We start from the raw sequence: 14,761 nt of genomic DNA, 5'->3' as shown, positions 1-14,761 counted from the left end.
GTAGTTCACCTTGTTGGGAGTGAAATTTCAGTCCCCAAACATAAGGTTGACTACCTGATGCTGTTTGTCAGAGCTGATAAATAATGCAGATAGATACCCATGTAAAGGAAGAGGTTAAAGACATCAATAGCCTTCCCACAGAGTTTTGAAAGAAGGTCTCAAAAAAAGACTTTAACCCATAGAAAAAAGCCACCAAAAAAAAACCCACCAAAACACCCCAAAAGGGAGGAAGGTTGTAGTTTCCCTCATTTCTTTATGAATGCAATAACTATGTTCTGGAGAACCCAGAAGGCTTGTGCCAGATTTTTAGCCACAACCCCAGAGCAAGAGGAGGGGCACTCACACAACTCCCTCCTTGGAGCTCTGCCTTCAGCCATCTAATCCCTCCTTTCCCTGTTGAGAAAGTTTAACAGAGCTGATCAGGGATGAGCTTCCACACTGCACCACATCGTTTCACATGGGCCAATAAATGGCATATTCCCTCGTGACTGCAGGGAAACCCAGTATTCCTGCTGGAAGCACCTTTATACCCAGGCTCCATTTCCCAGCGCTTTACTGCAGAAACCACTAGAAGCACATGGATTAGGACCTCTGTTGTGCTAGGTGCTGGACCTACAGACTCCACAAACTACACACCAAAGCACGAGGGAGAACAGTAATCTGACTTTTCCTGGCTTGCATACGGTTTATTTTGCACATTTTTAATTGTTTCCCTCCCAAAATGAACGGTTCTAGTATTATTTCCCCTGCCTCTATACAGTATGATCCTTGACATCTGCTTCTGGCTATCTCTTCTGAAGGATGAAGGGCTCCCAGCAATTGTAATGCAGCCTGTGAACGTACCAGACCGCTCCCCGGGCAGATTTAGGCTTCATCATTTAGTATTAACCCCACATACTGAATGTGTTTTCCTGACTTCTAAGGCTGGATTAGCTTTTATTATCAGAAGAGAAGCAGTAAAGGTTTCAGCGTTACAGATGGAATGGCAGATGGGAAGCGAAAGCTTAATGTGAAGCAGCTCTGGATAAAAACTATTAATCCACAAAATTCATATGTTCTTATGCAGGGAAACCTAGCCAAGCCCCCTGCCAGATGAGTAACCAGGGAGAGGAGCACAGACTGCCCAGCCCACTACCTGATGAATCGCGGCGTGAGGTCGGAAGGAAGGAAAACCTGTGCCAAGCCCCTATTCCCTATTTCCTGGAAAAACAATCAGCACTCCCAGCGTATGTGGAGGGGTAATGCCTTCCTAAAGATTAGACAGAATTAATTTACAGTATCTCCACTACGAAAATGAAACAGACTCGTGGATGTATGTGATGAGGTAACATTTTCAGGGTGCATAGCTATATTATTCTATATTAAAAAAGAATCTAACTGTCCCTATTAGTCACTGGAACTGAAGTCACAGCACTGAAAAAGGCTTTTTACTTGCACATTGTGGAGAGGAAGCCCGTTTCCATCAGTTCTGGTAAGAGAAGCCTCTGACAGAAAGGGAAGCGAGCCCTCCAGATGCCTGCCCAGCACTCACCATGCAGCTCAGGGCGGCTGCAACAGAGATGCATGGCCTTCAAGAACTGCCCCAGGAAGAAACCACCCCTGGAATTCGTCCAGCTGAAAGGCCCTTGTTTAGAGTTTGAGAGACTGGAAGACACCAGGGCACTACTACAAAGGATCCATGAACACTGAGCTGCCAAGAACCTGCTCAACAGACCCGCTACTCCTTATGGCCATGCCGATGGGTGACGGATCCTGTTTGGCCCTGTGGCCTAACTGGTTCCACAGGGTACTACAAGCAGTTGGGACCATACAGGTTTACACAACGTTTAGGGTGGACACAACACCGCAGAGGGATAACAGGTACATCTGCTGGAACTAGTCCATAATTATGTCAGACCCTACAGTTCATGGTACTTGCTTCGAAGCACCATCACTTACCTCTCCCTTTATGTCCTCACATTAGTCCAGGGAAGCGAATGACAGGGAATAACAAGCCAGCTTGTCCCCAAACTCAGGAGACACACCAAGAACTACACACTCTCCCTTACAAGCAAGGGTAGTATGTCCAAACAGTTCAGTCTCTTCATGTCAGACGCCAAGAGTTTAACTGGGTCTCAGTGTGAAATGTGTTTTCTCAGCTCAGATCCCCATGTACCAACTCAAACTCTGTCACTCTGGTGCTGTACCCTAATTTTTCTCCCCAAAACACACTGTGTTTCACTGACAGTGCTTAGAAATGAGCACCAGCAAAATGCCCTTTGTCAGGTCTCAGAGGATCCTTCCTAAGGCATCTGCTCGTGGTTTTTTTTAATTCTCACTTCAGTGGGGATTTCTGCCTGAGTGGCAGCTTCAGGAAGGGACCCATCCTTTGAGAGAGGTCTCGTAGAAACCTCATCAGTGAAAGGCCTGAAAGCATCTGATAAATGTCTCCTCTATGGGTATCAAAAACATTTTATGTCATCACTCATCATAAACCTGCCCAAGAACGTTACTTCCCCTTTCCACAGCTCATTTCAGCATACAGGGAAACAGAAGTCACAAGGACAATTTCCTCTTTCTCTACTCTTGATAATTCTTATAGCCTAAACCCAACAGTTTCAGGGCACTTTTTTGGGGGGGAAGAGGGGGTATTTGGTCTTTTTTTTTTTGGATGGTTGTGGTTTTGGTTTGGGGTTTTTTGTCTGGTTGGGTTTTTAAGGACTGTCTGCTTTTGCACAATGCAGCAAACCCTATGGACTGCAGCTGTGGGGTTTGCTGGGGTTACGTAAACCCAAAAAGGATGTAATTTCACTTAAAATCACGAGCCTTGTCACGTGGTGGGACGTGAAGTTATTTGATGCCCTCTGAGTAAAGATATTCAGGCAACAAATGGTGAGTGCTGTAGGTGTAATTGACTCCTAGTGACTTGTCACTTCTACTATCATCATCCTCCACACAAAAAGCAGGGTAAAAAGGAAGAGGAGAATGCCTAGACCTGTACTCACACCTTCAACCCTTTTGGAGGTACCGGATTAAACTGGAGGGAGGAATCTCTCCAGCCCTGGGGTTCGTAGGCTGAGCTCCAGCACTCCCTGCTACTTCACTCATCCCCTCCTGCAGGTTGCCCTTGCTGGGTACCTCAACTAACGGAGCAGGCCCCGCTTCCTCAGGAGCTGTGTGGAGCCTGTGCAGCCCACCCAGAGCCGCAGCCCCCACAAGGAAAGCAGCAGACACACAGAGTAGGGCATGGTGACCACCTCCTTGGCTGGAGCATGGCTGTCAGCCCCCAGCCTCACCGGGAGGAGGAGTCTTCTGCACTAAGAGAGACGAAAATGCCCCTCTGACCTCTGCATCCCGCGGCCCCGCACGGACACGCCATCCCTTACCGCCCTCAGAACGCGCTTCCTTTGGGAACAAACCACGGACATCCTGGAATGCTCATTGTACCTGATGGGGTAGTCGGCAGCACTGAGGTTAATGAAGAAATCCCACGGCCAGTCAGTCATCTCCATTAAGTCCCTCATGGCCTGCAGGTAGGTGGACAGAAGACTCGCTCCTCCCCAGATAGTTGCCATTCTCCAAGAAGTGACTCTCACGTTTGGGTACTGGCTGGCAAACTGGAGCACTTGCCGGTGCAAGTAATTGGATCGCTTTACAGGAGAAAAAAGCAACACGTTCAAGTTACTCTGCCCAGACCCATCCCACCCAGCGTCCACCAACCACCACCTCTGCGCCTCACTGAGCGCTGCTGCCGCTCTGCCCTCCCTTACTGTGGCACACAACCTTCTCTTGCTCAATGCTAATTTGGAACTGTACTGAGACCCCTGGGTAATGCTGTTTGTTACCACCACAGCGATTGCTCATCAGTGTAATTGGCTCTTATTGATCATTTGGTGTCAGTGGCAGGGCTTTTGTAAAGGTGGTGACTCTTACTGCCTCCTTTTTACAGGGTGAAGAAACTTGCCCAAGGCACCTCAGGTCAGCTCTCCATCCAGTGGGCCACCACTGTCAGTCTGCACCAACTTCCCAACTACTGTTAACTACAGGTACAACAGTTGATAGATGCTCGGAGACACACAAGGAGGAATGAAGGCTGTTACACAGGGAAGAGATCAGGACAGAGAAAAAGGAAAGGAGGCTCCAATGTAAGAGAGACAACAAGTGAGGCGCACTCTATGCAGCAGAGGTAAAGAGAAGATGATGAAGATGATGACAAAGGTGGGTAGACTGACAGCTGGTGAGACAGGCAATTTATAACCAATGATATATTACCTTGTCAACATGAATGTAATAAAAATGGTCTTTATGGTAAATAGCCTTAAACATGCGCTGGAGCTGCCGAGAAGCTCTGCCATGAACAACCAAGACAAACGCGATCCTGACTGGGTTGGCTGGCATGTATTCTACGGAGTCCTCATCCCACTGTACATTGTTGTTGGCTTTTCCTGTTCAAAAACAAAACACAGGACATCTCTGAGTGTCTCCACGGCGCGGGGGTGTACAGAGCAGTACACATTTCACCTCAGCTCCTTCTTCAAAGGCAGTTTCTAAGGAGAAGCGGGAAGGCACGAGGAGTGCCAGCCTGCGTGCCATCGAGGTCACAGCCCTCTCCTCCATTGCTTTCTGGGGTCACCACTCCACAGGCAGCATCCCTGCCTGCACACCTCAACCCGCCAAGGCTGTGTGAACACGGAGAAGTACCCAAATGTGTCTGAACTGCACCCAGCTCCAGCGGGGTAGGCATCTTTGCATCTTCAAAGGAGCCACCTCCAAGTTTCTAAGCACCGTTCAAAGTATTTAAGACATGCCAAGGCCAACTGCCCCCTGCTCCCCCAGCCACGACCCTCCCCATGTACCAAAAGCTGCACAGAGGCTACTTGGCAGCTGCTGAGGACTAATCTCCCCAGTAGCATTTATTTGTAGCAGCAGATGTATCCTGGGATGCATGAACACCAACAGGTGCATCCTCACTTCTCCACAGAGGAGAGTGGCTCCCACCATCCCATTTAAAACTTGCATTCATTTTTATATTAACAGAGGAATTCCTGGTCTCCGTTGCCTCCAGCAGACACTGCAGCGTAAGGTTAAGGTGGGTTTTACCCCATGGCTGATGAGTACTCATGGATTTTCCAGACTACTCTGCCAATAAAGAACCAGCCTGGTTTGCAAGCAGGGTAAAATATTTTCCCCTCTGTTCCCCCCCCCTTGCTCACCAGGTTCAGAGCAGTCACAGGACCCTCCTGTTCAGCTCACACTAACCCCTGTCCCCTCCCCATGTGCCACTATCTGCCTGGCCCTGACAAATGGGTCATGCCAATGCAGGAGCATTCCGACAGCACCTCTTGTGCCAGTCCCAGTGGGCCAGAAAGCAGCTCTGAGCGTGGGCAGTGCGTGTCAGGTGAACTTCCCTGCACGTTGAGGGAATTCCCCTTTCCAGGATCACTGGTGCAGATAGGTGGGTGTATGGAGCACAGTAAAAATCCAACGATGCTAACCCAAAGTACGACAAAAGCCCTGAAGAGTGTTACAGCTACACCTTGGGAGCACCACTGCGTCTTGGGAACAGCTTCCCACCTATGGGTGAGTGGGGAGGGTGCAGAGAGTGTTTTCTTTGTGGCCATCTATCACAGGGGAAGCAGCAGGACTTGAATAAACTCCACCAGAACTGGTGGTTTCCCTGCCCAGTGGAAGCAGTGGGCAGAAGAGCCTCTGTGTGCTGCCCTGTTTAGGAAAACCACCCCAAGGAACCCCAAAAGGTGCAGCAGCAGCACTCACCCAGCTTTTAACAAGCATTTGCTGGCCCTTGTATCAAAGCGTGTTTAATCCACTGTCCCACACCAAAACCAGAAGGCAGCCTTTAGCTCTGTGCCCATATCCATTCTGGCTCCCCTTGCACCCCAATGTGTACTGGGGGGACATCCACACCCAGCTTGGTGGGGAACAGGTGAAGCCCAGCTCTAGCACAACTTCAGCTTGTGCCTTCTAGAGCCCTGAGAAATTAACACTCATAATTAAGAGTAATCTTCAACAGTGCTGCAGCGTTACCAAACACCAGAGTAACAATCAGGGCACAATCACTCTCCTATTTGTTGTGGTGCCACATTATGCTCAATCATCCACCAATATAACTCAGAGCCGACCTGATGATCTTTTACTTCTCTTGCTAATTAATGAGCTCGTCAGACTCCTCCAGCAGCACGAAGCAATCCCTTAATGAGTGCTGTGAGCCGTGGTACGTTCTGTGAATCAGCCCCAGGTTGGCACTGGTGTGGCTGCTCCCCAGCGCAGACACCCGGGTGCTGCTGACTTATCTCTCCGCAGCCGCACACGCCCTGCCTTGATAGCGTGAGGCCGTGGATAGAGGCCATCAGAGAGTTATTGCTGTGTGGCTCAGCACACTATTTACTGCTGTTACACCCCTAAACGCAATCAGAAGCCCTGTCATCACAGCAGGAGCACCAGCCATCATCCCTCAGAAGAGGCAGCGCTCGCAGTCCCTACTTAAACCCACCAGCAGCCCCATTCCCTTCGGCGGTGCCGTTTCTGCAGCAGCCAGCGGAGTGGCTGAACCCAGATTGCTGCTATCAACTCCTGTCCCATCGCTCCCGACTCACAACAACACAGCAGGGTGAACATTTCCAGGCTGGGCTGTTCTCTGAGAATGTTTTCCATCTCTGTTAGAGCAAAACCAGCTCCACCTTGTTCAACCAGCACCGAGACCAAAAATAAATAGAGAGATAAATGAACACACGCACATATTATGTATGTGTGTCTATATATACACGGCATGGGCCAGTCGTGTTCAGCATCTCATGGCCCAGCACCTCTGTGTGCAGCTCAGCCCCACACACCCACCACCCCGGTTAGTGAGGGGGTGGGGTTCACCTCTGGCAAAACCAGCCAGCTCCTGGAGATGGTTACTGCGACGGGCCATGTGCAAGGCTCTGCCAGCGGGCTTCAGCTTGATCAACCAAGTAGGAGAGGTGAGATTAGCTGAGGCAGCCGTGCCACCATCCCCAGGGCACCCCACTCGCTGCCTGCCATGTTCCACCCCAGCTCTGCACCCTTCTGTCACAGCCAGCGAACCTTTGTGCTGCACACCCCCCTGCCAGGAACTCACTGGGGTGGGCACCACCCACCAAGCAAGCCCAGAAGACACCCTGCACCAGAAACGTGGATGTTCTTCACACAGTTTGAAGGGTTTGTTGGGAGTAGAGAGCCACGAGAACCTGGAGAACAAAGGTGGAAATCTCCCATATCAAAGGCTCCATGACGGTGGTTGGGGTTAAGACAGGACTGTTAAACACCCAGCACAGCACTGCAGGTTACACACACGTGTGTACACCGTGACAGCACACTCCTGCCCACTGAACTGCAGCCACACCAGGGAGCTCTGGCCTGAAGCAAACTGCCCATTTAAAGCCAAAACCCTCCGCTCTGTCCTGCAGTCTCCAGGAGCTACCCAAGCCATTTGTATGACATGCAAATGACCAACTAATTACCAGATACCCTACACTGAACTTCATTTACCCCATACTTAACTAGGCAGGCTAATAATCGTGGTAATGAGCTTGCTGCCTGACTATTCTAATGAGGAGAGCAGCAGCATCCTTGGGAGACAAATCTCAATTACTTGTAGCTTTGCTGGAGTGTTAGCCAAGCATTTGCTCCCTTCTCCCACTGACTCTCATGAATACATAAATAACACTCCAAAGCAACAGTAAATTAATGAATGTTGAATTGGAATGAATTTCTGAGTAACAATATTTATCATATCAATTAACAGCCAATTAGCACAACACGATCAGTGTTATTAGTGAGAACACAGAATGCTTTCTAAGTGATCCTTGGGTTGGTTTTACCCTATTGAGTGACACTGCTGGACCTTGGAGCAGTGGTAGAGAGCAGGTCCAATAGCAGACACAACTGCTCCTTGCACAGACTCTTGCACCCTATCCCTGGGTTTGCCCTGATTTGGGTGGTAACACTGCTGAAAACCATGGAACAGAAGAACCACCCTGCTTAAAGGTGCCCTAAGAAATACTCTCAGAAGGGAGGTCTTTCCAGCCTGGCCCTCGGGAATGGCCAGCAGCCCAGCTCAGAGCCAGAACTTGTGGTGACCAACCAGCTGATCACCAAAACCAGGAGCACTTCCTGATCAGGCCAGCTTGGAGACAACCCGCTCTGGGCAACAGCAGAAAAGCAGTCCTGTCTTCTCTGGTTAACACACAAGGTGTGACAGGTTGCCAGGGGTCAGAGCAGGGCGAGACAAGGTCCAGGTCTCCTCTGAGCCCCAGCCTGCAGAGCAGCTGCTGCCCCTGTGCTCATTAGGTGGGGAGAGGCTACCGAGCAGTGAAGGCCTGAGGTGAGGCACATCTGGAGGTCCCGACCCTCCGCCGGTTGTTGCAAAGGATGGTCCTTTCAACAGCCCCAGATGGGGATTTGTCAGGTGAGACAAGTCACCCAGCACTGCTGAGGAAGCCCATGACACACACCCAGACAGAAGCAGCGGTAACACCTCATCCACCACCTGCACTGCCTACAGACAGCAATGGCCACGCCAATGGCACCGCAGTGCTGGGAGGGACCAGCTCCAGCTGGGTAAGCTGGTACATGTGTGGGCCACCAGCACGTCCCTCCCACAGAGCAACTGAGCTGCCCGTGGTCCCCTGCCCTCTGATCAGTCACATCTCCAAGCACAGCAGCGTAACTCCAGCAATGTCCATATTTCAGCTCAGACTTTCTCTTCTGCCTCAAATCAGCAGCACTTTTAGTCCTTCAAGGCCAACCAGCTACCACAGAGCAACCGAGAAAGAACAACCTCACAAGCCCCAAGCACCGGAGCGATAGAGCTCCATCAAGGCTCACACCTTGAATCAGCATCTCAAACAGCCTGTTCTGTGTATTGGAGCTGGCACATCCCTACCTTTTCTCCACCTCCTCCTGCCATGCTCACAGCACGAATAATCGATACCGAGTGAAAACATAAGCAATCACATAGTTAAAGTAAGTCTGTACTTCACCTCCCCTCCCAGGAGGCAGTTACATGCTGCTGAGACTACAGCAAAATGAACAGGTAGATAAAAGCCTGTTGCTACCTGTCCAATCCACATCTTCCCATGCCACCCTTCAGCGCTGGCATCTTTCGAGTCCCCTGTAAAGCATCTTTTCCCCAGCTCTTCTTAAGAAAAGAACAGTTAATAGATATAATCAGTTGGTGTCAGGCCAGGACTGAGTTAATTTATACCATGCGAGGATCTGGTCTGCTAACGCGAAATTAATCCTTCCTTTGAGATTCCCGGTACATCTGTCTCCTGTTTTTGAAAGCAGGATTGGAAGGACAGAGCCTGCCTTCGTTCCGTGCCCAGGATAATTAGGAACATAATGTTGGAAACAGACCAAGCAAGTCGAGACTTTCACAAGTGTTTCACAGAGCTGGTTTGAAGACGCCTCGGTAGGTACCAAGAAAAGAGACTGACACGAGGAAAAGCCGAAAGAACCCTCTGTCCCCGTGCCTTGTGTCACGTGTCAGAGCTGAGCTCGTGCTTCTGAGACACTGGCTGCTCTACAAGCTAAATGCACAGGGATCTCACCACAGTGTCCAGCGAGTGAAGAGACACGCAGCACGTGCCTGGGCAGGTCTGCTCCGAAGCTGCCTGGCTTCGCTCTGCGTTGAGCTTTAAGCATCTCCAACCTGGGCAGCTGGCACACAGCTCAGCACCTTTCCCCACAGCAGTGGAGAGGTGTGAGACTTCAGAGGAACATACATGCACTTACTGTCACACTCCCTATCTAGAGTATTTCTCATTTGTCCACCCAGAGAGCAGCACATGGAGTATCTCCTCACTGACACATTCTGCCACCACGTGCACTGCTTACAGGATGAGCACGAATAATTTTACCCGGCGTGGAAGAAAAAGAGGACCAATCTTCTCATAGCCTATTACCAGTCAGGCAGAGGACTGCCACCTAATTATATCATGATGCTTCCAACAGCAGATAGATTCTACTGTGAGCAATTAACACCAGTTCCTTTGCAGACTTCAAAAGACGCCTCATGCAGTACGCTGAGTTACAACAACACGTGAATACTAAGTGCCAGCGCTGCTTTAGCTGGATCTCAACATCGCTGGAGAGGTCACAGTGCAGCAGCAATCTGTGGATGTTAACTCTTGCACAGCCCACCTTGCATTGCATTTGGGAGGTAACAATGCACGTTGGTAGAAACATCAAGCCCTACTTACAATTAGTACTCTGGGTCTCATTAAGACGGAGCGTTTTGGTCTGCATATTATCACAAGCTACATCTCTCTTTGTGGAGATGGGGGAGGTAGGGCTGGGCTCTCCTTCCCAGCTGGAATGCTTTCCAGAAGCTGCTTCTGATCAAGAGGGATTAGTAAAGATGGTTTCAGAAGAAAAATCATCGGGCATTAATCCTCTAAACATTTCATAGCCAGCGTATCTTTAATGCAATCCCTCTAATCCAATTAGGGCGCCTTGAAAATCGTATCTTGAATTCCACACTTCACTGTGACGGGTTCTGTGCGAGGGGAACATCCATCGAGCAGAGGGAGCATTGCTGTCTGCCTGCTCTACTGCACAGCTGCCACCCAGGCTGGCCCCAGCCCTGCTGCTGCCCCACAGTGAGCACGCAAGCCCCAGCGCCTGGCAGAGCATCCCCTGTGACTCCAATGGCAATCTCCTCACACAGCAGAGAGATTTTTGATGTGACCACCTCTTTTTGGTCATAAACACACATAAGTAAATAGGCACGAGAAGCTGAGGATGTGGAAGTGAAGTCCCTGTCCACACCTGGGTATCCACATCTTGGGACACATCAACACCAAGGCCACAGCCATAGTGGATGGGCACGGACAGATGCCGGCCCTGTAACACCCATCCCTTTGAACCAACATGGAACACAGTTCCTCATACAATGTTTTCCCAAGCAAGGCACAAATTGCTGGCATGGTTTGCACAAGGACACACACACCTCCCCACACTGCCACTGGTGGGCAAAGAGCAGACAGAACCCACAGAGTGCAGGACTTCATCACCACGTAAAAAGACCCCCGTCACGTACCACCAGAGGAAAGCAAAGGGAGTTCACCCTCCTGGCAATGGAAAGCGCTCAACAGAAGCAAAATAAAGGGATTTGACTGGATTTCTCTAGGAATTTCAGGTTTGTTGTTAAAAAACCCCAGTGGGCAGAAAATGTCATTTTACTGACTGAAGGGGACTGCTGGCCGCTGTTAAAAACATCTGGGGGAACACATCTGCAGAAGGCACTCTGGTGAGAGTACCAGTTATAAGCCAGAGTCACACATCTTGCTCGGGCTGTAACGGGGCTGTGGTGCCCTGGGTGTCCAGGAGCTGCTCCAGCAGCAGCCTGCAGAGGATCCCGCTCCGTACCGCCGGAGAGGAGTATCTGAGGAAGAAGTAACGCTGACCTCTGACAGACTGAGCCAATAGTGGGTGTTAGTGCCAAGATCCCCTTAGCTCTGCTCTCTGCTCTCCCTCGGCACACCGCATCTGGCATCGGCAACCTCCCGCTTACCACCGCGGGCCTGATCCTGCCCTTCGGATGCTGGCAGGGTCTTAGCAGGCCCTGGGCTGCAGGGAGGCTCTGCTTGTGCCCAGCTTACCCCACGCCACGCTGCCTTACCACGGATCTCCTGAAATAACTCACCGGTGCAGCGGATTGGGAGATGGGGCACGTGGCCAAGTCGTTCTGCATTTTAATTAGGTAAAGTGTGTGCTAAAAAATGCTTTGAAGCTCTAGATGTAATTCAGTAGCATATTGGCTTCCAATATAATTGGGTTTTTCTCCTGCCACCTGCTCAACTCATATGCAAACTATATGACCACCTCTATCATGAGTGGAGGCTTAAAAAAACACAAGAAAAAGAAAAAAAAGCCCCTCAGAAAGCGCCTGCATCCAGCTGTAATTCCATTCCTCCTCCTCTAAAGAGATGGAGCCCCAAACTAAACAAATCCATTCACAACTTGGCTTTTATGGTACAGTAGGGCATAAAAATCATCAACTGGCAGCAAAACTGCTAAGCAAAACTAATTTAGGTGATGAAAAAGTGTGAAACACAAGAACCATCTCACAGACTGTAAAACAACATGTTTATTTTAACAAGAGACCAGGGAAAAGAAGAAATCCTGGCAGAGCAGTAAGGACTGAAAAGCGGCTGGTTAAAGCTGCCGGCACCTGGAGACTGAAGAGTCTGGCTGAAGAGCCAGAGCTCCGCAGCGCTCGGACACTGAGCAACAGCAACTGCATCAGCACGTAGCGTGGGTCAAGCCAGCGCTGGGAGTTAATTAATACCTTGGGCATCCTCAGGAAGGGGGAGAAGAGAGAGAGGGGAAAGCCCCAACCATACAGGCGTAGGTCTAGCTGCAAGGGCAGGGCCAGCAAGGATCCCAACGCTGGCACCTCAAGGGCAGAGCGGTCCAAACCGCAGCACCGGGCAGCCAGGAGGGGCTGAGGTCTCCAGCTACAGCAAGATTCCCAACTCCTGTGTAGCTGCTGCTGCAAACACCTCTGGGAGGCTGTGGGCTCCTGGGAACCCAACCTTGCCATACCCTGAGAGCTAGACAACCCCAAAGGTTATTTTTAAGGCTAGATGTTCCTCTTTAAACCAGGAGTTAGTTAATGAGTAGTAGCAACATAACTCTTTTCAGTTCACCTCCTGAATCCACCTCAGCCCCTCTCCTGCTACGCAGCGGGAGTCACCCATCTCAAATCAACAGAGAATCGACAGTGTAAAATTAGTATCAAAAGAGAATTAGCATGTCTGAACCCAATTCCACTCAGTTTGCTCATGCTACAGCTCTGAACAATTCCTGATCTATATAAATGCAGATTAACTTGGAGCTTCCTTAACAATCCCCTGTTCTAGCTAAAAGAATCAAGCACAACTGAGCTGCAATTTCCTTCAGCTGTAATCTCTTTTCCAATATCTTTATTTTGACATTAAAAGACTGATGAAAAATCTCTTCATATTGGCTCCTGAGACAGCACTGCTAGCAGGCAAACTGTTTATCCATACACAGGGCAGAGCCTGAACCTGGCCCCCACCAAGACCCTGACCCTTCTCCCCATGCTGTCCCTCCAGAAAAGCACTCCCTGCCAACCCTGGGTGCTGCCACGCTCACTTGGGTGCTGGAAGACCATAGAGCTCATTAATGCCATCAAAAATAGGGGCCAAAGTAGCCCGCTGAGTATGTTTAGAAGAGTTTTCAGCAGCAAGTCTCTTGTTTTGCCCCAGCCAAGGCAGACTGTGCCTGAGTCTCCTTTTGCAACCCAGGTGGTTGTAGCACACCCCTGCTTTAAAACAGGTAGTTAATCACTCTGACATCTAATCAGCTTTTATTTCTAGAGTCAGGCCACAGGCTTTCTTCCACATCACAGAAGCATGAAGTGCCTCAAGCTGGAAGGGACCCACCAGGACCACCGTGTCCAGCCCCCGCTCCTGCTCCTCATGGGACGACCTCGAGCCAGGAGCATCATCCAGGCGCCAGCGCTGCTATCAACAGCGGAGAGAGGCTTTTAAGTTGAGCATTAGGAGAGGGAGCCTGGAGATAACACCACACCAAGGCAGTGCTGCAGGGACTCTCCTCAGCAGGAGATCTTTTTGAATCCTTCAGGACATCAGTTTAGGAAAAAGCAAAAAGAAAAAGCAGTTTGCTCACCACCCCGACTGTCCCCTCACCGTAAGCACCGTCCTGTCCTTAATGTAAAAACATTTACCTTTCTGGAATGGCTCTTCTTGTGAATAATTCGATGCCCAAACACTGACTGGTCAATGGGACGACTTGCAGCAGTGGAGACCACGCCTGTGATGGAACACCTGCTTGCTGCCTGCCCTTTGATGAGAACTAAATCCCTCTCCAAACCCGCAAGGCAGACAGCACAGAAAGGTTAACACTGTGTGAAAAGGAGTATTTAAACCCACCTGTTACACCTGACGCTGCGATTGCTTTGCCCCTGAGTGTAAGGCCAGGAGAACACAGGGGCCTTTTGCCAAAGGTGACCTGACTGTTAATGCAAAGCCCGACGTGCGGTCATTTTAATTACACACGTGCCTGCTAGGAACACATGGCACAGCCCTAAAAGCTCATTCACTGTCAGCACGACAGCAGGAACCAATATTACACCTTGTGCACCAAGTAAGCTTTCTGGCTTAGCCCTTCCCACACACAACCAGGGCACACTGCAGATCTGGCATCAGCATGAAAGCCCAAGGCAAAGGGACTATTGGTGAGCAGAGCCTGGGGCCAGCAGCAGGTATGGCAATCTCCAGCCAGCCCACTCTGACCTGACCACCCGGGTTTGCCCTGACCTTCACTGTGCTCATCATCCTCACCAGCACCGTAAGGAAGCGGCGATACTGGTGTCCATAACCTTGTTACTTGGCCACTGTGCCCACCCCAACTGCCCATTCTCTGCAGCGATACACAGCAGCAGATTTGGGGTTTTCTTCCTTTCCATACTCAGCCCCAACTTCTCTGCATCTCCAGGACAGTGGTGAGTGTTTCTGGCACTGAAATCATAAGAAGAATGGGGTTGCACCTCCCAACCCACACCAGCACAGGAACCCACACTTCCACTCACTTCAATTATGGACACGCTCACGCATCAGTCGGTATCTTCTCAAGCAGGAGCTTGGGGAATGAAGAGAACCCAGGTCTGTACACACCAAGGAGCTAACCCCAAGGAAACCAGACACAACCACAGTTCTGAAGGCAGGAGAGACCCAGGCAATACATCTAA

At 50.3% G+C, this 14,761-nt stretch overlaps 1 protein-coding gene across 1 annotated transcript in view; it reads right to left on the bottom strand.

Moving 5' to 3' along the window:
• The window catches only part of XYLT1 (xylosyltransferase 1), a gene marked incomplete at its 5' end in the record, with an annotated part of 154,266 nt that overhangs the window by 48,446 nt on the left and 91,059 nt on the right, over nucleotides 1-14,761 (bottom strand). Inside the window, 2 exons of the mRNA XM_084271336.1 lie at nucleotides 3,427-3,629; nucleotides 4,252-4,424. Of these exons, the coding sequence (XP_084127462.1) occupies nucleotides 3,427-3,629; nucleotides 4,252-4,424 (376 nt within the window). The remainder of the gene's footprint in view (nucleotides 1-3,426; nucleotides 3,630-4,251; nucleotides 4,425-14,761) is intronic.

The sequence above is a fragment of the Gallinula chloropus genome (genome assembly GCF_964237585.1).
Source record: "Gallinula chloropus genome assembly, chromosome: 15".
Lineage (NCBI taxonomy): Eukaryota > Metazoa > Chordata > Aves > Gruiformes > Rallidae > Gallinula > Gallinula chloropus.
This window is presented reverse-complemented; position numbering and strand designations above follow the sequence as displayed.